We start from the raw sequence: 23,185 nt of genomic DNA, 5'->3' as shown, positions 1-23,185 counted from the left end.
TCACAACAATCATGCCCACAGAACCGACTGAATCAAATACATCTCCTGAATCACCCACCACCAAGGGAACTATGCAAACTACTGACAATGATCAGTCTATAGCAACATCAAGGTCTTCCACAGATACTGAAGCTTCCTCATTTTTGCCTTCCACATTTTCACCAATGACAACCCAGTTGAGCCATACTTCTTCTGGAATTAACACAGACACAACATCAATCAGTGTTGAATCAACTCAGTCTTCTCTAACCAGCAATGAACCATTATCAACAACTATGTATTCATCTTCAGAACCAAATTTTACATCGGAAACAACCAGTTTATACACAAAGTCATCTCAAACTGAAATAACTAGTCAGGAAACCTCAACTAGTGAATTGTCTTCCACTCCACTGCCACAGACTACATCTGTCGCAACAATCATGCCCACAGAACCGATTGAGTCAAATACATCTCCTGAATCGTCCACCACCAAGGGAACTATGCAAACTACTGACAATGATCAGTCTATAGCAACATCCCGTTCTAGCACAGATACTGAAATTTCCTCAATTTTGCCTTCCACATTTTCACCAATGACAACCCAGTTGAGCCATACTTCTTCTGGAATTAACACAGACACAACATCAATCAGTGGTGAATCAACTCAGTCCTCTCTAACCAGCAATAAACCATTATCAACAACTATGTATTCATCTTCAGAACCAAATTTTACATCGGAACCAACCAGTTTATACACAAAGTCATCTCAAACTGAAATAACCAGTCAGGAAACTTCAACTAGTGAATTGTCTTCCACTTCACTGCCACAGACATCTGTCGCAACATTCAGGTCTACAGAATCAACTGAGTCAAACACAGCACCTGAAACATCCACCACCAAGGGAACAACGCAAACTACTGACAGTGATCCCTCCACAACAACATTCAGTTCTTCCTCAGATCCTGTAAACCCACACATTAGCACTCCCACACAAGCCACACTTACACCAGGAACCACCAGTTTATTGACAGAGTTAACACCACCAGTTAGAACTAGTACAATGGTGTCTGCTTCAACAACTACCATCCAGAAGCAAACCTCTGATTCAGATAGGTCCACAGAGCACACACCTTACACACGCTCGCTCAGTACCACACCTTCGAGTGCACTGACATCCACAGAAGTCCTCATCACGACATCTACCACCATCGCAAAGTCGGAATCCACTCCCTCTGTAACGGGTAAAACCACGACCCCTCAGTGTAGAGATGAGGAATGTCAGTGCATTGCCGGGAAGTGCACGTTCAGTACAGAACTCAATCAATGCCGCTGCCTTTGCGAAGACAGTACATTTGGCGATACCTGCACCTTTGGACCAAACGACATATCTGCTAATATTGGTAAGGAAGACTACATCTTTCTGAATGTTTGGCAATCACAGTCACTGATCAAAACTAGAATTGTCACTATGGGTCTCAAACTGACATATTTTCTAGTCAAAATGTTGGCTCAACTCCATATTGTACAACTTCAAGGTACCACTATAGGGTATCCTTGATTACAAAGTTCCAGATGAATGACAATTCATGTTCACCAACGGAGAGTGATGTACTAGTTTGAGCAGGAGTGTAAGAATTCGAGGTCACACTGCAAACAAAGGCTACTGCCTAGTGACTGCCGTAGTTACAGTTTTTTATTTGATTGTTTTACTTAGCATATGCTATTGGTAGACTGCAATGTGTTCCAACTTGCATAGGAATTCATCATTACTTACGTTACGCCGCTGTCATAAACTGAGGACCCCTTGTATAGTGAATTTGTGTTTGTTGTTTTGCTTATATATATAATAAGCAAAGCATATATATATATATATATATATATATATATATATATATATATATATATATATATATATATATATATATATATATATAAATGTTCTGTGTGGTAATTTTTCTTTCTTTTTTCTCCCTCCCTTCCAGATACCGAAGCAATACCTACTCGAAAAGCAAATATAACTTTGGACATCAAGATCACTTTTTTGGATGCTTATTATGATTTGCTCTCACCAAAATCATTAAATTTCACCGGCAAGTTACTGAAGGAGGTAGAGATTTTTGTTTTGTTTTCCTTTATTATCAACTGAGTGCTGCTAAGTTAAATAGTGGTTAGCACATCTGCCTCATATTTCTGAGGTTCTGGGTTCTAATCTCAGCTCCGGCCTTTCTATGCAGACTTTGCGTGTTCTCCAGTTACTCTGACTTCCTCGCGCATTCTAAAAGCATGCATGTTAGGCTCAATGAAGACTCAAAATTGCCCATTTAGTGTAAATGGTTGTTTGTTTGTATCTGCCCTGTAATGGGCTGGCGATCAATCCAGGGCATACCCCACCTCTCGCCAAGTGTAAGTGCAGAAAATATGAGTCAAGAATTACATACGAATGTTATTTTCCATCAGGTTATTTAATATCGGGCTGCACTATATATCGAAAAAATATTGATTTTGCGATATTGGCCCACGCAATATGCATATCGCGAAGACATGCAATAAGTTTCTCATAGATAATATGCTTTTATCTTAATTTCACCAGTTAGACGCAAACTTAAATGTGCATTGCCGTCCGATAGTTGAACATTATCGAGGGTAATTACAATTAATTAGCCAAGAATAAACTGAGCTTGCTTATTTGGCCGCATTATTTTTTTATTCATTCATTAGATAATAGAAATGTCCTTTCTTTAAGTACATTTTAAATATCGCAATAATATCGGTATCGCTACATTCACCAACCATATTGCATATCACATGTTTTTCCAATATCGTGCAGCCCTAGTTTAATACATTTTGCATGTAGCATTTTCAAACTATTGGACAGTAGACCATAGGAACTTTAGGACCGAACTAGGAAACTGATGTTTGAACTAATGTTTCAATTTATCTTGGCTGGACAAAAGTACTTTGGAAAGGTCCAGAAACCATTGGTCTGTGTAACTACAAGTAACTGGAACTAAACACTCTTGGATCTTAAGGTGGAAATGTAGCTTGTAGACCCAATCAAATTGCTCTAAAGTTATCCCCTATGGTGCTCACTGTTCCTAGGTGGCAGTATTGAGGTACTGCTATGATGTTCTGTGATGTAATAACCAGAGTATATTTCGGGAGGGGTCAGTGATAGCATTTTTCAGTATTTTTCAACAAGAAATCGGTATGGTTTCAAAGCTGTACTTTCTCATAATCTTTTCAGCTTGAAACACTGTGCGAAAACGCCGAACCCGAAGCCTTTGAAAAAGTAGAAGTTGTCAAGTTACTGTAAGTTTACTGATCGAGTTGTGAAAATGACTTGCTCGATTCAACACAAGCTTTTTTTCATTCATTGACTGTTTTTCCACATTACAGACCGGGAAGTGTTATTGAAGCAAGAAGGATGGCGAGCTCTCCGAACGGCAAACCAAAAATCCCTTTTTCTAAAATTCTATTAAAGAAGGTAGACATTTATTTCATTATGCTAAGTCAAACATGTGTGATGCCATCTTAAGTCATAGGTTTTGTTTGTTTTGTACGCTATTATTTTGTGATGGCAAAAGGTCATTGGTTGTAAAAAAAAAAAAAAAAAAGTGTGATCATAACAATCGCACAGGAAATGGAGGGAAATCATCTTGGTGATCAGAACAATTCATTAAGAAATAAATTGTACACACTTACAGTTTTCCAGATGGTACTGCAGATAGCATTGAACATTTGCGTTGTCGACTTTTAACACCTCACCTCTAACACATGCTGTACACCTCACCTTAGATAGTAACAGACCGTTACATGTTTATCAGGCTTCTTCAAATGGTGAGCAGTCACCTCAAATTGAGCCCTCACCTCAAATAAACACTGCGCCTCAAGTTTCAATTAATCGTTTGGTACTTTGTCAACTAAAACAAATTGCCCCCTCGCTTCAAACAGTGGCCTTCAAAGTATGTCTCAAGTACTCATCTCAAATAGAATCCTCAGCAATAATATATGCCGTGGAACAAGCCTCGGTTAATCACGTGGCGCTCTGTCAACTAAAACAATTTACCCAATCACCTCAAACAGCAGCCTTCAAAGAAATGCCTCAGTTAATCACTTGGTTTTTAGCTATCTTAAACACCTCACCTCAAGTAGAGTACTCACCTCTAATAAACGCTGCGCCCCAAGCCACAATTGATCACCTCGTGCTTTGTCAACTAAAACAAATGAACCACTAATCTAAAACGGGGCCTTCAAAGCAGTTTCTCAAGTAATCACTTGGTGTGTAGTCAACTTAAACACCCGACCTCAAATCGAGGCCTTGTGGTTACACTTTGGAGGCTGCGCTGTAAACTCTTGTCATAAATGAGTTATTATATGACTTTGTGTTTTCTCCTCTAGTCGAAAGTGCTTCTGAAGAAACATGATCCCCGAGTAGACGTCATAGAGTAGGTGAAACCCTGTCCGTTATTTTCACGTTCTGATCCAAGTGTCCTCAGTCCTCGGTTCTGTTCTCAGGCCGAGAAGCGTTTCGGCCACGAGCCAAGCTCAGTACGCCTATCAGAACAACGCCACGCAGATCCTGTGGCTCAACACTCAGCTCGATGACACGTTGACGCAAATGCTGCAGGAGAGCGATAACATCAAGCTGATCTCTGAAGCCTTCGGTAACGCCAGCGTGCTATTGAAGGAAGTCGTCTCCCCGACACCCCAGATTAACAGTAAGTCCGACCTCATTTGTCGCTCTTGTCGCTCAAATAAAAACCCGCTGTGTTGTCGGCAATCAGGCATCTCAGACATTCTGCCTTTTGTCAACTGCTCCGCGTTTGCTAATTACACCGCCGTGGAGGCTGAGGGTCAGTGGCGCTGCGTTGGACCCTGCCAGACGATGCCCGACTACTGCAGTGGACACGGTCAATGTCTCAATGATATCCGCAGAGGGCCCGTGTGCAAGTAAGACGCTCCATTAGGTTCACCTGAACTATCCAGAGAGGAGAAATAAGTTAATCAAGCGATCAGATATTCATATTCATCTAATCAGTGTTTAATGAGCGCATAGCCTAGAGGCCTACACACTATTAAATTACATTTCATTCATTTTTGTGATGTGTTTTTATGGATTTATCGTATAAAAATGGTGTATTTATTGATTGGAATAGAAAAATGTATTAATGAAACAAAAATAATGAATCAGTAAGCAATATGAGTAAAATGATTAACCTCATTTTTTATGTATTGTATTACGCAGTTGGTTAATTACATCTAATTAAATTAGTACATAGGATAACATTTCAAAAAGGAGAATGCATTATTATTATTGATATAAAATATTCGCCATGCGGTTTTTCACATAATTTACAAATGACCTGGCTCATTTATCAGTTTTAAAAATCAAATGTAGCACGAATTTATGCCATGCCTTGAATATCACCTTGTGTTTGTCCACATAAACAAAAAGCTTTCCTCAGAGAGTGGCCTCCACGCCATTAGACGCCAGGCCCCTATTAATCACCTGGAGTTTTATCCACTTAACAAATAAATGCCTCGCCTGAGATAGTAATATCAATTCTCAATGAATCCTCAATTAATTGTCTAGTACTAGAATATCATTGACTTAATGAACATCATGAACAAAACGCCTCATGCATATAGTGGCCTCCACTCCTTCGAGGCCATACCTCAGGTCAATTCAAACAAACATCTCATCTCAAATAGAGGCATTGCTTCTCATAAACATTGTTTCGATTAAGCGTCTGCTGCTTCATCCACTTTATCAAATCAATGCCTCGCCGTAAATATGGGCCTACACTGTGATTGTGCCACATTTACGGTTTTTCTTTTACTTGTTTTCCATTATTTGTATTTATGGCCTAATAGTGTTTTTAACGAAATGTTTTCCGAATGCCTGATGCATCATCAACTTAACATGCGCCCGACCTGAAATAAAATCCGGAATGTATTCAAATAATCAGATATGTTTAGCACTGCAGACCGTATCACCAAAGGCTTGAGTATTTTTCTCTCTACAGTTGAGTGAATAAATGCCTCTGGCCATGATATGAGGAAATATGTGCCCCTTGTATCGTTGGGATTAGAATGTGCTTGTTTGCTTGTTTCCCCTCTAGTTGCTATGAGTCAGACATAAAGCAGTACTACGGCCAACGATGTGACCGCTCCCGCTGGGGTCCGGGCTTCTATGGAGCTGTGTTCGGATCACTGGCAGCGGCCCTGCTGCTCGTCATGATCGTCCTTGTGGTCGCCTTCCTGGTCAAAAAGAAGCGTTCTGGGACTTGGTGAGTTAGGATCATTAAGTACTGTTTTCAGCCTAGTCCGAAAATGTCTGAGAAAATATGACCAGAGATTTCTCGACGATAATGATGAAATGGTGTTTTTAGGAAAAGGGCCAACTCCAGGGGATTTCTAGATTTTGAGGAGGACTACTTTGACTTCACAGATACAGGTTTGTCTTATGCTATTTTGTTTCAGTCCCGTCATATTCCCACATTATTCTCCTAATACTGTGACTTTTCCTCCTTTACTTTTATTTTTAAATTTAGTCTACTTTAGTCTTATAATATGATATATGTATTTTTTTTTTAATTACAACTTTATTATCATGAAATTACGAACTGTATTTTCATTATTAGGACGTTTTCTTGGAAAAAAATTCAGTGATATTCACATAACATGACAAGTTTATTCTTGTAATATTTTAATGGTTCTCTTCTTGCTGTTGAATTTTTTTTTATTCTTGGAAAATTGATAATTGATTGATTGTTTTCTCTGAAATACAAAATAAAATGCAGAATATACCTTATTTCTAAAAAAAAAAAAAAATCCATCTGAATTTTCACACAAAAATATATGACTTTATTCTGTAATCTATAAGATTACAAATTCGTTTTGGACTACTTTTTGATTGGAAAACAAATACATTTTTTATTCTTGTAAAAAGAAAAACATCTCCCCCCCAAAAATATTCTGATTAGATTGCTTTTTTTTCCATTGAAAAATATGCATCACAAAAAGTAAATAGTGTATGACTTTGGTCTCGTAATTTTTTTAATTAATAAACTATATGACTATGTACTTGTAAAATGACATTTCTTTCTCCTAAAATTAGGAAGTCATGTAATATGTTTTTGGTTTTATATGACTTTATCCACCCAAATTTTGTTTTTTAAAAAGATCACAACTTTTAAATTGTGAAAGATGACTATTATTGTAGAAATGTGTTTTTTTTTGTTTTGTTTTTTAAACTACAAATGTATTCTTCTAGTCATTATTTATCTAAGATTATTTGTACTCTGTCTAGTAGGATGGGAACATATATAAATGTAAAAGTAATGATGCTATGACGTTGCCTCGTAGTACTGAGGCACCCAATCAATCAATCAATCAATCAATCAATCAATCAATCAATCAATCAATCAAATCACTCTGATATCCTCACTACGTTACTCACAGCCACCAGGGGACATATTTTCATTTAGTGACACAAATTGCCATCATATTTGTATTTTATTATTTTTTTCAACAATTCTAAGGGAAAAGTTTGGTTGTGTGCAGGACGTCAAAATTTGGGACTGGCAGGTGCTTACACGGCTGAAAGGTTCATCTCACATCTAGAAAACGTTGATACAAAGTAGGTACGATATTCTTGATTTTGTTTGTTGAAATCACTAAGGCCAATAAAATGTCACATTCACCCATGCTGAAATCGGTGTGCTTTCTTTATGTCTCTGCAGGTGACAACAAAACGGCCCGAGGTGTTGAACGTCAACTCTGGATGATGACAAACTGCTGACGACACCAACTCTGTTGATGTATTTTGATTTACAGCTTAACAACAAATTGCATTCATTTACAAATGTTTTTTTTTTTTTGCAATAAATGTTATTCCGAACTCATATACACCATCCTGTGCGCATAAGAAATCATAAGATTATCAGAATAAAGTTTTATTTTTCCTCACAAAAAAATTAAAATAGTTTTTGTTTCGCATGTAAGAAACTTTATACACTTTTCCCCACATAAAACACATGTGTTTTACAGAAGTTAATAAAGTTCTTAATATGAGAAAGAGTTGTACAGTATTTTTCGTGGGTTTTTTTTACATAAAAAATATTATACTAAATTAATAAAGTCGTATTTTAAGTGAATTAATGTATAAAAAACAATATTGAAATAACAGTAATAGTTTTAGGGGATTTATTTTTAGAATAAAGCAATATTTTATCCCTCACACAAAAACTCACAACATGAGAATCGAATCAAGTCACATTTCAATTAGAATGTGTGCATAAAGATGTTTTTTTTTTTTTTCTAGATTAGGGGGGGGGGAATAATCTTACATAAAGCCAAGACCACTACTTCCCACTTTATGATAACTAGATGTAAAGTTTATGTGACATACTTATGTCAACCTCACCCGCCGCAAATATTATCAAATAAATCACTCCGTGAAACGAACCCCGTATTAATCACTAGAGGGCACACTGGTCCCATGAAACGACATCACAGAAACGATTACTTGAATCCAGTGCTGCAGTTGTATTTATTTATGTGTTTATTTATTTATTTACTGATTGTAAACACAAGATTTGTCAAGATTTGTTGTCGGTCAACATATTAGACAGCGTCCTGTTAGACGCTGCTTACTGTGAGAGGCATTTTGTGCTAATGAACGTGCAAATGATCCTTTTCTCTCCTGACCTGAGTGGGAAATGATTAACCAGGCAGCTGCAGTTTGCGGTGTTACACCGTTAAATATTAACTATGTCCAGCCCACATCGACATAATTGAGGGACAAATTACCTGCACACATGCACGTTCAAATTGAGAAATACATGCACTATATTTTAATAGCTGAAAAAAAAACAACTTCTAGCTGGTTGATTATTACATTGATGGTTTTCTTTTGAATCTAATCCAAAGCATGCACCAAACTTTTTCCCCAATAGTAAAACAGTAACTATGGTGTTTCCAAAGTTTGAGCTTAAGCGCCATTTGACATTTATTCAAGTGTTACGACTGAAAAGTGAAAATTGTTCCAGTAAGCGTTCCTGATACACGGGAGTGCAATAAATAAAACTCAATTCACAAAGCTCAACTTTAAGAACCGCAAATGTTCCAAAAGTATGTTATAAAACGTACAAAACATAACTTAACATAAGGTATCGAAAGTATTGATACTTCATTAACATATTCATACACGGTATTGGCATAAAAAGTATACATCGCGATATTATATTTTTTCCCAGCCCTAATATATATATATATATATATATATATATATATATATATATATATATATATATATATATATATATATATATATATATATATATATATATATATATATATATATATATATATATATATATATATATATATATATATATATATACACTGTCCATGCTTGGAAAACGTCAATCCTGAATGAAATGGAGATGTTTTCTAAAGGACAGTGGTCCAAAATATCTTCATTTTCATCACCGGGGGTGCCCAAATATATGCACCTGCCTACTTTTGTTTAAATAATTATTACCCACTTTCTGTAAATCCAATAAATTTCATTTCACTTCTCAAATATCACTCTGTTCATCTGCTATATGGTTTATTTAACTGAAATTGCAGATCCGAACAATGGTTTATAAAGAAAAAAATCTTGAAAATTATCAGGTGTGCCCAAACTTTTTCTTACGACTGTATATAGATCTATAGATCGATATATAGATCGTTTGATAGATAGTATTTTTATCTAGATCCTAATTCAATAGCAAATACAGCACTATAAGGGTGAATAAATATGTACCACCAGCCATTAACATCATAACATAACAACATAACAACTCAGCAGTTTATTCTGCAGTTGCTATGATAACCGGCCAAGCTATCGCCGGTTACCATAAGCAATCCTCTTGGGTCCAGCAAATGAAAGGCTGTGCAGGTCCAAAACTAAATTAATCCCCGGCGCTTTTTTCTTTTGCACGTGCTTCTGTGTGTGTGCGCGCGCGGTGAATCCGATGGGGCGTGAACCAGGAAGTGGATGACTATTCTGTTGTACACCTGTCAGTCAACCTTTGTAAGTCACTTTCTGGATGGAGGCCAGTCACAATAAAGCACAGCAGGGTGTGTGTGTGTGTTAAGAGATGGTACAGGCCAACAGACTGAAAGCAATTCATATAAATAAAGTTTTATTTTGCTTTTCTTTGAAAAAACAACTATGTATAATAAACAAATGGAATCGTTAAATACTGTACACAGCATAATGAACTCTCCCAGTGCATGTTCTCACCACAGCAGAGAAGTTATTTAGTCTTCAGTTGTTGTTGGTTTTTTTTTTTTCGTTATTTCCTATAAGACATTTGAATACCTTAGTTTTAAGATTAAATAGTACCAGTGTATGATGTAAACATTTTTCTTTCTCAGAGGAGGGGTGGGCTGACTTTTGAAGTCCAAGCAACATTGTGTTTGTGAACAAAATTAAAAAAAAATAAAAATAAAAAAACATAAAACTAAAATAAACATATACTTCAATAACCGATTGACCTTAGTTAGCCGTTTTCCCCCAAAGTGAACACCGTGTTCTTCGATACGTGTGCTACATTTACAATATCATCCTCATGTGTCCATTGGGTAATGCAAGAACAATAAAAATTCATATATCTATACTGTATACATTTCTTTCTTTTTTTTTTCTCACTGTCGGCCGCCAGCAGCCAAAGTCTCTCAGGCCACACCCACTGCAATCATGTCAGGCAGGAATGCATGAGCAGAACAGGAAAGACTGTCCACACGCTGGAGGTAAACCCTGAACGTTCGCCCTCTTGCAAAGTGTTTAAGACCACCTCCATTTTCACAGAGGTCCTCCTCACTTCACTCGCATGCACACAATGAACCTCATACATCTGTAATTGTTTTGGTTTAACAAGGAGTATTAGGGTGACAATGGAATGGGGAAAAACAACATGACAATACAGTACTATTAGAAAAGAAGTTCTATTTTTGTGAGAAAAAGTAAAACAAAAAAAAACTATTAAGAGAATAGAGTCAAAAAAAGTTTTTTTTTTAAAAAAAAGGAAAATATTTTCTCAAAACAAGTCAAAACATTTCCAATAAAAAGTTAAAACTTAATAGCATGAGATTATAGTAGCTCATATTATGACAATTTTGTTCTTGATAACAAGTTGCACTATTATAAGAATAGTTATCATTTTTCATTGATTATTTTCCATTTTAACAATACGTCCTGTTTTACTTTATTTAAAAAAGATCTTGATATTCCAAGAACCAAGTCAAATTTCCCCCCCAAAACTTTTCAAAAAGTTTTAGTATTACAAGACTAAATCCCGATTTCTTCCAATGTTTTTTCCTGAGATAAAATGCAATAATACAAAAATAAAGGTTCAATCGTAATACTGTATTACATTGACAAAGTCGTATTTTTTTCCCCAAAACAAAAAAGTGATATTGTTAGAAGACTTATGACATACTTTTGACCATTTAAAAAAAAAAAATAATAATAATAATAATTCTTGTGATATTACAATGTTTGTTCAAAACAATTTTTTTTTCCGGAGAAAAATATCTGCACGGGTGGGCAACTCCGATCCTCGAGAGCCGCTATCCTGCATGTTTTCGATGTTTCCATCCTCCAACACACCTGAATCAAATGATCAGGATTGTTATCAGGCTTCTGCAGAGCTTGTTGATTATCTGAATCAGGTGGATTTGAGAAGGGAAACATATAAAACCTGCAAACTCAAGGACCGGAGTTGCCCAATCCTGCTTTATTCTCATAGTATTCAACTTTATTTGAACTCAATATTAATTTATTTGGAACATTTCTATAATATTTTTATGTCCTATTTTTGTTTTCTTTGTGGCCCTAATACTCCTTTAAAGTTGTTAAAAAAAAATAAAAAAAAATCATCCCTCAAAAAGCGGACAATGTGAAATGGAGGATTCGTATCGAGGGAGGTAGCAAATGTGTTCCAAACAATGACTCACAGCTTGACCACTAAATATGAAAAATGAATTTCAGTAAGAATACATTCACTAAAGCTGGGCATACACTGTAAAAAGCGTTCATTCGAAATTGCAACTTTCACACTGAGTTCAATGCCCGCGATAGAACGTCACATAAAACGATTAAATGGTTCATTTTCTACCGCTTAAGCCCCGCGGGTGTCAGTATATCGCTTTCAAACTGTTACCAACTGTCAAAACAAATCAAGAAAAGGCATTTTCCGACATAGGTGGGCCAGGAATGCTAATGCTAAAAACAACGCAATGCGCTTAACTGAGTTACATGTTCCTTTATTTTACAGTGTATGTCCAGCTTCAAGGCAACGCTCGCTCTCTGTGCAACCTCCAAATGCAAAAAAAAAAAAATTGAATGCAGTAACAAGTATGGTCGCGGGAAAAACACTCACGCAAATGCCACTCAGGGGATGACAGACACCGGCTGTTCGTGACGAGATTTTTCTGCCCATGGAATGGGTGGATGGAGTCAACTCGGACAATTTTATGCCTTTTGGAGGTAGTATCAGAACCATAATGGAGCCAATGTGCAGTGGATATTAAAAGTCTACACACCACATTCAGATTTTTTTTTTCCAGGTGTGTGCTGACTCATTTAACATCGGTTTGAATGTGATTGTTTCATTTTTAACACAGCCACGAGAGGATGCTGTGCACATTTGTTTTTTTTTTTTTTACTTTTTCTCTCAAAAATATTTCTTTTTTCAATTGTCTTATACAAGTCAAGCCACAGTTTTGAATTGGTTTCTCTCACTCATATTTTTTACATCACAAAAACCTAACACTTGAATAGGGGTGTGTAGACTTTTTATAGCCACTGTAAATGATTTACGCCAGAATGGCGAGACAGGGTAGTGCGAAGTTTAAACGCCTGCCACTCACATCTGACAGCCATTTTGTATGTGAAAGCGGACATACAGTTATGGTTGTGCATGAAAAAAAATAAAATAAAAAAGAAGCAAAGGTGGCAGATGAACCTCAAAGAGTTCTATTACGGAGCTGATACGGCTGTTTTTGAGGCTACAGAAGCTGCACTTGACTTTCATGCTAGGCTACGAGCGAGCTGGGAAAAACAACAAAAACAAAACATCAACAAAAAATATTAATCGTACACTTACATACAGTAGATATTTGAGTGCTAAAATCCTCCATTTGACCCTAAAATAACTTCAGATTTTAGGGATGGGCTGAATTTTCTTGATTGACAATGGGGGGAAATTAACTTTTTGTAAATAAATGAATGTTCTAAACACCTGATTCCATGCTGGTGTTATGCAGGCTCCCCCTAGTGGTATGTAAATGAATCACTGAATTAAATGTTCAAACAGTGCCTAAAGTTACAGTGGTATAAACTTTTTTTTTTTTTTTTTTTTTTAATCCAGTACAGAACATTTATTAAGTACAGTTCAGTTGTATTAATAGGTTAAGTACAATTAATTTTGTCATTCTTTTTTTTTTCAGAACTGTTTGTTTGGATCATTTAGGTACAATTTTTACTTATGTGCAATAAATACACTTAATTGATTTTTTTTTTTTTTTTTTTCCCAAAATTTAAGCACAGGGTTAATGTTAAAACCGTGCATTACGATACAGTGGCTTTGAATGAATTTAAATATACTTTTTAGACGTAAAACCTGCTTTGTTCGTCATGAACGTCTGCTACGCTACTGCATTTTAATGTTAGTTATCATGGTGGTACTTGTGGTTTAAAATGTTTTGAGAACCACTGGAGTAGCTCATGCTCAACTTCTGCAGCCGGCAAAACCAGTTGAGGCCGACTCAACGGCGTGTCTGTCGTTTGCCGCCAAGTAGCGCACTCTGTTTTTGCCTCACTTGCTTTGAGACCTGATTCATTTAACCTAATGAGCGACTAATTGATTAGTATGCCCATCCCTAGTAAGTGTCACATGGTTACATTACTGACCTTTTGTCCCGGTTGAGATAAAAAGCAGCACTAAAAAAAAAAAAAAAAAAAAAAAAATGCTCCAACACATCACAGTCAACCATCCAGATGCAAAACACTGAAAGTGAGGTGGTTCAAGGCCTGCTTGCACCTTCCGGACTGTAAAATCTTTCAACGTTGTTGAACGCAACCTGTGGTGAGACGCATCAGCAGTAACTGGATACAGTGCGCTCGTACCCTGTCCCCTTCAATACCTAACGGGTTCAAAACTAAAAGCAGCAGTTTCAAGCGTGGCGAGGATCCTCAAACTAGGTCCACGTGTGCTTTCCCATTGTTGTGGCAGTCCCAGTCTGAGTCCGGGCTGTCCAAGGCCCGCAGGAATTTTTCCACGGACTTGGAGTCCACGAAGGTGGGCCGGTGAGGCAGAAGGTAGTAATGAGTGCTGCTGACCTTTTTCCCTTCCTTGTCCACGATTGGCAGGATGCATGGTGAGCCCTCGCTGTTCTGTCTCTGTAAACTCCGACTGACATATTTAGGGTCCGGTGCAAAGCTTTGGGTAGTGGGCATCACGCGGTTGATGTACGTCGGAAGGCTCTTGGGGCTTGGGGTGCGGGAGCTGCCCAAGGACAAGGGGTCCCTCGGGGGCAGCTTCGGAGGTTTGTCCTCGTCGCTGTACGACACCTCTGCTGACCAGCGGCGGGTGTCTGCCAAAAAGAGCATGACGTGAATAGGTGAGTTTCAGGTGCACCGGAAGTGTGTGTGTGTGTGTCAGTAACTTCCACTAACAACCCAGGCTAAACTTGGCACCTCCGTGACACCAAGCACGTCTCTCAGTCGCGATGTATCGCGCCAGCGTACTTCCTTGATACCAATTCCTATTTAGACAAGGCTTTGGCAGGACCTTGTGGTATTCGACAGTGTTTTCTAAAGGAGAACGTTACCCACAAATGGGTAACTTCTAGGTTTTACACAATCAGGATTTTTGGGACGATCAGCGAATTAAAAAAAAAAAAACGATAACCGATCACCAATCCGATCACAAGAGCAATGAGTCTGTTTCAATAACTTGTTTATTTACTGAATATGTTATTTATTTATTTGTTTTATTCCAGAAGAGACAGAACATTTTAATGCATATTTACATGTATATGCCAGATTATAGCCATTGGCTAGTTTCCATTTGTAGTCCCTTGGTAGGTTAATGTAACATTTTAAAAATCTGTAAGTGGCGGCCAAAAAAGCATAACTGTCGGCAGCCAGAGATACTTCTATATATATATAAGAAACACTGCAGCTGTAATGTAATGTAATTTGCAGAGCCAATCAATGACATCATTGATCAGATACGCAAAACACATACAGCCAATCACGAAAAGTGCATAAAATGCAAAATATCGGCCGATTCGATATATCGCCGATCAGATCTGTGTAAAGTCAAGTGCCTATGTGAATAGTGACCCATGAAAATGTGGAAGCTACTGTACAAGATTGGCTAAAACCTTTCTTTGATTTTGATTAATACTCTCAGAGCCACAGTATTAATTGAACATGTTCATTATTATGCTGATGATGACTCAAGTGCACTTCATGGGGGTCTTAGTTCTCACATAAACTCCAACCCTGGTTTGCTACCTCAACAATTGTTGTAGCCCAGCCTCAATGCACACCAGTGCAATTTGTAAATGTACAGTGACTTGCGAATGTATTCGCCCCCCCTTAAACTTGTTGCCTTTTTGCCACATTTCAGGCTTCAAAGTTTCACATCACAGCTGTATCAGTAGACTGTTCATTTATCAGACTGCACCTTTCACACAGAATCGAGGTAGATGGGATATTACCATAACAGTGTGCGCTTCCACAATGCGGACACGGAATCCCGCAATCGGATCAGATTAGATAGCTGATATGTGCCAGATATGTGCCAGCGTCTGGTGTGACGTGGAAAATACAGTAAACAAACACTGCACTGCTAACATACAGAAATTTACCCCAGTAGCCTGTGGAGCCTTTTCTCTTGAAAATGTAATTTCATTCAAAAAGTAACTAGGTTCATTGAAAACAGCAGAACCACGGGCGGGGGGGCACTAGGAGCAGGCACCCACTCACACACAATTTTTGGCCTGCCTTTCATATGTCCTTTCATCCTTTTAACACATAGGTTGTCACACTCCTTTATTTATTGCATTAAGCAGTGACTACCTGAAAATATGTTTCTTATTAGGATAGCAACCCATCAACAGAATTTAAAAAAGACATTTTTGAAATGTCACAAACATTTTTGAAACAGAAAAAATATATATAATCAGTAAATTACCGTAATTGTCAATGCAGCAGACAACACATGACAATTTTAGTAATTTTCTTACTAACGATGGTAGCCCACGTCCTGTACTTGTCAGTGTTAGCCTAGCTAAAATAGTACTGTGTGAACTTAAAGGTGGGAAAATTAAATTTTATTTAGCATGGTTGCTCTCTTTGTTGGAAATGCCCCCCAATTCCACAAGTTGTTAAGCTGCCTTTGATTGAAGACTCTAGCCCAAGGATGGATAACTGGTGATGGCCCACAATCACAGTCTGAGTGGCCCCTTGATTAATCCACTCGCTCCAGATATTTATTTTTAATTGGGGGAAAATTGGCGTTTTTATGCTTTTACAAACTAATCCTTAAAAAAAACGCAGATAAACATTCATTATATACATATATATGTTTATATTCAATATAAACATCAATATATATTATTTTTTTTAAACGGGGAAATGGGGAAAAAAAATCCCAGAATAAAAAAAAAAATCCAAAAATCCAAAATATGAAAAAATATCGAAATGAAAAGAAATTCGCGAAGATGCTAATCTGTTAGTTCCGAACTGAGAATATGTAGGGATCGACTGTAATTTTAAGTTGTAATATCGCCAATTACCACTAGATGGCAGACATGTCTTAGTTGTGCTTACTGCTCTAAACTACATTGTTAGTAGGCCTAATTTCTTTTGAATAATATGAAGGACAAACATTGTACCTCATTAATATTACAATTTTGAGGAGTTCATTACTGTGAAAAAAAAAATCCCAAATGAGTCTTGCACTTAATATTGGTTTCTTATTCAGCAGTTTTGTGCCATCCTTGAGTGGTAATTTTTAATGCAAGAGAGTCATTTGCATTGGAAAAAAAAAAAAATACAGTATGTGGTTGTTTTGTTGTTTGCTTCAAACCCTTTCTTGTTGGGTTAGCATAGGGTACCTCTTGTGCATGCAATGAAAAATGTATTATCAAAAATAAAATACATTAAGGGCACGTATTTTGCATGTATGCACGTATTTGCTCCTTGTTTTAATTAGCATTTTTGTCAACCATCTGTATAGGAAGTGGCTGGTCCTAGATGGTCCCGCAGTAGTACCGATGAAAAATTGTGACCCCCTCCAGCATTTGAGTTCCCAATCCCTGCTCCAGACTGTCCTAAAATATGAAAGTGATTGTAAATGGTTGTTTGTCTGTACTGTATGTGCCCTGCGATTGGCTGGTGACTAGGGTTAGGAGGTGGGATCTAGGTTAGACCCTGCCACTTGCCGCAAGCCTAGCGAGGAATAATTATAATGAATAATTTTTGGAACGCAACACTTTCCACAAATACATACTGGGAAAATGTCATAACTTCATCAAAATCTCAACAACAGCAAAAATGGGGGTCTGTGTTGAGCGTCAAAAGCAATGTCACAAATCAATGTTTGAACAGGATCCAATTAAAACTGTGACCTGTGTTCTACAATGCACATCAAGATAAACATCCAAGATTACTGTGGTTCTTGTTTGCACTCCTTGAGACGGATCTAACCAATCAGACAATCAAATAAAGTAATCAAAGTATTAAAAGAAAACCTGCAACCACAATCATAATAATCATAATGTTGAATGACTACCTCTCTGATAGTGTGCAGGATCTGCCGTCTTGGTTGTCCGTGGCGGGATCGGCGGAGGAACGTCCGTTTTGTGCGCTGTGTTGTAGGCGGGGCGATTGAGGCGCAGTAGGCAAGGCTTGTTTAAAGATCCGGCTGGTCCAGAGTGAGAACGATGCAGTCTCCTCTGAACTTTGTCCCGCTGCCGTTGGCAGACCGCCGGTAGTTCCTGACGCCGATGCTCCTGCACTTCCTTCTGCTGCGGAGGATGCACAGGAAGCTGCTGAGGTTGGGCTTGCCTCGGGCTTTGCGGTCCTAAAGGCCCGTCGTAGTAAGCGTGGTTAATCTGTCCGCAGTCCCTGAAGCTTCTCCGACTGGTAAGTCCGGTCCGAAAGGGAGACGGTTTGGAACACTGATGAGACACCAGGCAGCAGCTCTCGTCCGTGCTGGTGAAGAACTCCACCTCGTTGTCCATGGCCTGCTCGCATGATATGTCAGTACGCAGCGGGATGGGCGGCAGAGGCTTGGAGCACCTGTCCGTAGTCTGTGGCGGACTGCGGCACTCATACATAGAGAGCCGTTGGAATGAGGGGACCACCTGGTTGTCATCTGCCCGACTCGTCGTGGATGATTCAGCACTGCAGGACAGGGAGAGATGGGAAGGCCGGGACTTCTTGGGAGGTAATTCCAGGGTGCTGGAACTGTGTTTATATCCTGGCAGAAGAGTCACAATAATGACACATTAGAACATTAGTTATGGAAACAGACACGCAATACAATACAACCTATGCAGTCAAAAAGCATAAAACCATGGGTAATTGATGCCTCCTCCTCCCAAAACAAAAAAAAGCTTAGCATTGCCAACATTGATAGTTTAAACCATAAATATACCACACACTATGATCCTAAAACAGTTTACCATCATTTCTTTTTCCCCATCTTTTTCCAATTTAGAAAAGCTCAGTATAGGAAAAGGTGCCATTACAGGCCAAATGAACAAACAAACCAACAATATAAGACAAAATCAAGGGGTATTGAGCAGGCGCATTGAGGGTCATTGATTTTTTTTTAATTTGAATTACAAATTAAATGCATTCTAAAAAAAAAGGTAAAATATAATTTCAAGATGTTCTTACAACATTAGCCTTGAAGCTGAAGTCAAGTGAAAAATGTTCTTTACAATAATATCTTCTATGCTATATATCTTAATATATATATATATATAATATATATATCTTAATCTATAATATATATCTTCTAGTGGCATTCTGATTAATGTTGTGTTTGTGCAATATGAATGTTTTTTTGTTTTTTTCCATCTCAGGGGGCTGCCATTTGGCGACTTGCTGTCAATTCCTGAATAGTGAACCCTGAATACGCAGGGGATTACTGTCCACAATTAAAGAAATCAAGAGTTTTGTCTTCAAAACTAATGGGTCCTATTTTCGATTTTCCCAAGCCTAGCACAAAATGCAGTCCAACTGTGCACTTGGGTGGAGCTTTTTTTCCTTTTGGTATTTTGCTAGACTTAGCTCTGGTAGAATTGGGCTTAACGGGGCGTTTTTGCGCCATTGTGGGATTGAAATGGTATTTTCCCGGTCAATCTTGGTGGCATCCCCATTTGCATCAAAATCAGGGTGCATGGTTGGAGCTTCAGTTCGCCGTACTTGACAATGCAGAAACAAAAATAGACCCACCGGTGTCCGTGCATGACTTATGCAGGTAAAATGCAATATCTCCCCTCACAGATGATGGAGTCAGCCATGTATGCGACTTGGGTAAATGGAGACCAATTTATGCCCCCGATTGTGTATCTTTGAGTGCCCCCCCACAGCCCCACCCGCCATAGTGATGGGTGAAGGGGGTGGTATTCAAATATTTTTAAGATGATAATGATTATAATGAATTGATTACAATTAATTGAGTTCTATAATTGTTCAGAGGGTTTGTCCCACGTTGGTGTCATATTTATGAATGAAATCCCATGATGTCGACTAGGGGTGGGAACGAGAACCGTTTTTTTGATGCACCATTCGGTGTATTAAAAAGATAATCGATATTTAAAGTTTATATTATAAAAACTAAAAGCATGCGCAAGTGATTACGTGTGTTTGTACGTCAGAGGTCTGTGTTAGGGTAAGTAATACGTGACAAGATGGCGGAACAAGCAAAACCTCATACGAGCGCAGCGAAGTCAAAGTCTGAAATATAAATCATTGCTCTTCTTTGAGTTTTTTGTTTTTAAAAAGGTACCAGCGTTTTGCATGGACTATATAATGTAAGCCAATGTAGTGATGCATTGGAATCGGAATCGAATCAAATCATAGGCCTCTCAATCGTAATGAATTGAATCGGATCGAATCATGAAGTACCCATAGATTCCATAAACCATAAACCATAAACACCTGCGGCGCGCCGAATTTCTGTGAATCAAATTTCGGTGATCAAATACACCCAAAACGCGTTAGACCACCTGCGCTATGATTTCGACCTAGTTTTTGCAAGTCTAAAACCTAGTCTACTTTTTGTAACCAAATTGGCAAATGCGCCATGGGGTAAGCCAGAAACACACAGTGAGGCGCAGCTCGTCTACCAAATTCATAAACACCCTGAGCTAGACTATTGCCCTGGCACGAAAATGACGATGCGCCCGTTTTTTTTTTACGATGAGCGCAGACTATCTTCTGTTACCAATTTGTCGGATGAGTCGACTTCGCCAAAATGCCCAGACAGGCTCAACACGGCCCGAAAGACAGTAGACTATACTTGCCCTGGCATGAAAATGAAGTTATGTCCGTTTACGTAAACTTGAACCCTAGCCTGCTATCTCACACACTAGACACTACTGCCACCTATTGTCCAAATGCAAGCCAAATTTCAATGAATATGTGTGGGGAAAGCCACTGTAACTTCAAGACTGGACAATTAGATACCGTTTTTTGAATTGTGTTGAGATCTCGTTACAAACATCCAAAACAAAAAAACACAGTGACCCATGTTCTTCACTGCACACACACACCAAAAAATCTCTTCAATCATTGTGGCTGTGGTTGTTTGCATTCCTTGAGGTGTTTTCTAACCAATCGTGTCACTAAATAAGGTCACCAAATTATGAGAAGCAAACCTACAACCACAATCACCATAATTGCATTGTTTAATAACTACCTTTCTGATACTGTGGGCATTCTTACCTTTGTTTTTTGACACAGCTCTTGTGTTAGATCTCATTAGATTGTGCACTTGTACCTATTGTTGTAACCAGTCAATTTCAATGTTGGCAGCGTTCCAAAAAACAAGTACGGTGAGCCAATGACAGAATAGAAGCAAAGAAGCATTTGTGTTACAGAGGGTGGAAAGGATGCCGTTAACAAAAGGATGACTCTTACTTTCGTAACTCTTGTGCTGGCCATGCGAGCTGTGATCTGTGTGTGCAGATTTCATTGCGAAGTAGAAGCTGTCAAGGATAAAACCGATTACTACCACCCACTTCAACCGCGTAACATTCCATCCTCTGTAGGAATCTCCCAGTGTACTCACTTGTCCAAGTCGTGGGTATAGCTCCACGATGACTTAGATCCAGCCATGCTGTGACAGTAGCTGCCCCGCAGGAAGGGGTGTTCTACGGGAAAAGATGTCTCCTGGGCAGTCAGGCCCACTGTGGACATGCTCCAGGCACACTCGGGTCGCATCAAAGCCAGGAAACACTCGGATCGTCGGCCCGGCTGGCTGCCACTCTTGTACCTGCAATGAGACCCCAAAATACATCAATCACAGAGGAAAGAATGAAACCTGAACGCAAAAGCAGGCGCACTGAAGAGCGGGAAAGACATGTTTGGATAGAAGGCACGTCCACACAACGGAAATACTGAATCATATTGACCAGGGTTGTATACGAGTATACGAGGAAAAAATCTGTCAGAATTGGGACAAACGTACAAACGCTCCACATCTGCCATAGCTGTTGACTAATAAGACTACGGTTTTATGCCACTATTCCTGCCTGTAACGACTGGAGAGAGCCTTTTAAAAGTAACCGAGTGCTTCAGTTGCTGCAATCCGGCTGGGCCTGAAGAGCAGAGGAAGGGGCTCCTCCTGTTACCAGAACGGCACCTGATGTTGCAACAACTCCTCATGTCAAATGACCTGAATGTTTGTGTCATGTCAAGTATGTGTCAGGCCTGAGTAAACTATGTCTACGATATTCAGCGGGGAAGGAGACCCGAGCAGCGTATCGATTTTGTACCCCTGCCGTTTACTGGGGTCAGAAATACACCAGAGGCCAAAATCCAGATGCGATATGACCGGATTAACCTGTTTAGCATTTCACAATCGGTAGGAAAAAATTAGCGCGGAAAGCAGCAGATTGCTTTTTGTGGTTGTGTTTATACGGCATCACCTGTGCAGTGTCCACAGATGAGTAGTCCTCCTAATAACGTTGGCGTGATGAGTGAGAATAACACGGCCCCCCCCCCCTTGTAAAAACTCATTCCTTGTCTCCCGTGAGGCATATTTACGCGCAGCAATGTCAGCTGCTAGGAAACAAAGCCCTAAAACAACAGGAAGCGCGGGGGCATCGGTAAGAGCCGAACTGCGCCAACGAGGCATGCCATTGCTTTCCACCCCTGGCTGCCCCCCAGGGTCTGTTGACTAGGTTTGGCGGGCCAGTGGGGGACGGGAAGCAATATGATCCTTGATAATGAACCCCAGGGGCTTGTGCTTCCTCTTGCAACAGGTGCAAAGACAGTTCATCCTGGCACTCAACCACCGGAGCACTTACAGGCAGCGGGATTAAAACAAACGACACGTGGAACCACTTAATTCGGATCATTAGTCAAGAGAATGGGGTTATATGGAGTCTATTTGTGTTCCTCGGGGTACAACTTATCATTCCATACTGGTCCGTTTTAAGGTCTGATTAGTATACTCCACGGTACCCTTTCCCAAGTGATGGTTACAGTCTAATGTAATGATGAAGGAATGGATAGATTTTATTTATAATGCACTTTACATTTGCACACAAACCTCAAAGTGCTCAGTACAAGCAACAGCAAACAGAATGGCAATATAATCTACAACAGATATGAGGAACAAATCAATAAAAACACTCAACAGATGAAATCAGACAGGATAAGCTTTGCGAAAAAGGACGGTGTTTTCCGTCTTTTTTAGAAATAGAGATGCGCCAGTCATTATCAGTAGAACTGCACGAATTGTGCCACACAAATCAGGCTAATTATGTCCAAAGTTCATTTTCCAATGCCAAAAGGGTACAGTACATAGTCAAGGAGTCAAGGAAAAGGGGTTATAGTGGCCCATTGGTGTCCTCCTCGGTCCAAACCACCCTAATATGATCCAATCAGGC

General features: G+C 38.9%; 2 protein-coding genes across 4 annotated transcripts in view; one reads left to right on the top strand and one right to left on the bottom strand.

The window, feature by feature from the left end:
- Window positions 1-422: 422 nt before the first annotated feature.
- Window positions 423-7,732, top strand: LOC147141923 (uncharacterized). The gene is made up of 13 exons (XM_086040316.1): window positions 423-633; window positions 841-930; window positions 1,168-1,383; window positions 1,966-2,090; window positions 3,228-3,292; window positions 3,380-3,467; window positions 4,382-4,428; window positions 4,499-4,701; window positions 4,768-4,933; window positions 6,106-6,273; window positions 6,376-6,440; window positions 7,550-7,625; window positions 7,729-7,732. The coding sequence occupies exons 1-13, from the start codon at window positions 423-425 to the stop codon at window positions 7,730-7,732; spliced, it is 1,524 nt and encodes a 507-aa protein (XP_085896442.1).
- Window positions 7,733-10,162: 2,430 nt separating this feature from the next.
- Window positions 10,163-23,185, bottom strand: part of errfi1a (ERBB receptor feedback inhibitor 1a) — a 56,122-nt gene continuing 43,099 nt past the window's right edge. For all 3 annotated transcript variants that reach the window (XM_086041244.1, XM_086041245.1, XM_086041247.1), the window contains exons 2-5: window positions 21,361-21,564; window positions 21,210-21,277; window positions 17,848-18,537; window positions 10,163-14,635 (exon numbers count right to left, since the gene is read on the bottom strand). In XM_086041244.1, coding sequence (XP_085897370.1) covers window positions 14,235-14,635; window positions 17,848-18,537; window positions 21,210-21,277; window positions 21,361-21,564 — 1,363 coding nt within the window. In that variant the 3' untranslated portion in view covers window positions 10,163-14,234. The remainder of the gene's footprint in view (window positions 14,636-17,847; window positions 18,538-21,209; window positions 21,278-21,360; window positions 21,565-23,185) is intronic.

This window comes from Filicampus tigris, chromosome 9, assembly GCF_054856515.1.
Source record: "Filicampus tigris isolate MCC_2025a chromosome 9, RoL_Ftig_1.0, whole genome shotgun sequence".
NCBI lineage: Eukaryota > Metazoa > Chordata > Actinopteri > Syngnathiformes > Syngnathidae > Filicampus > Filicampus tigris.
This window is presented reverse-complemented; position numbering and strand designations above follow the sequence as displayed.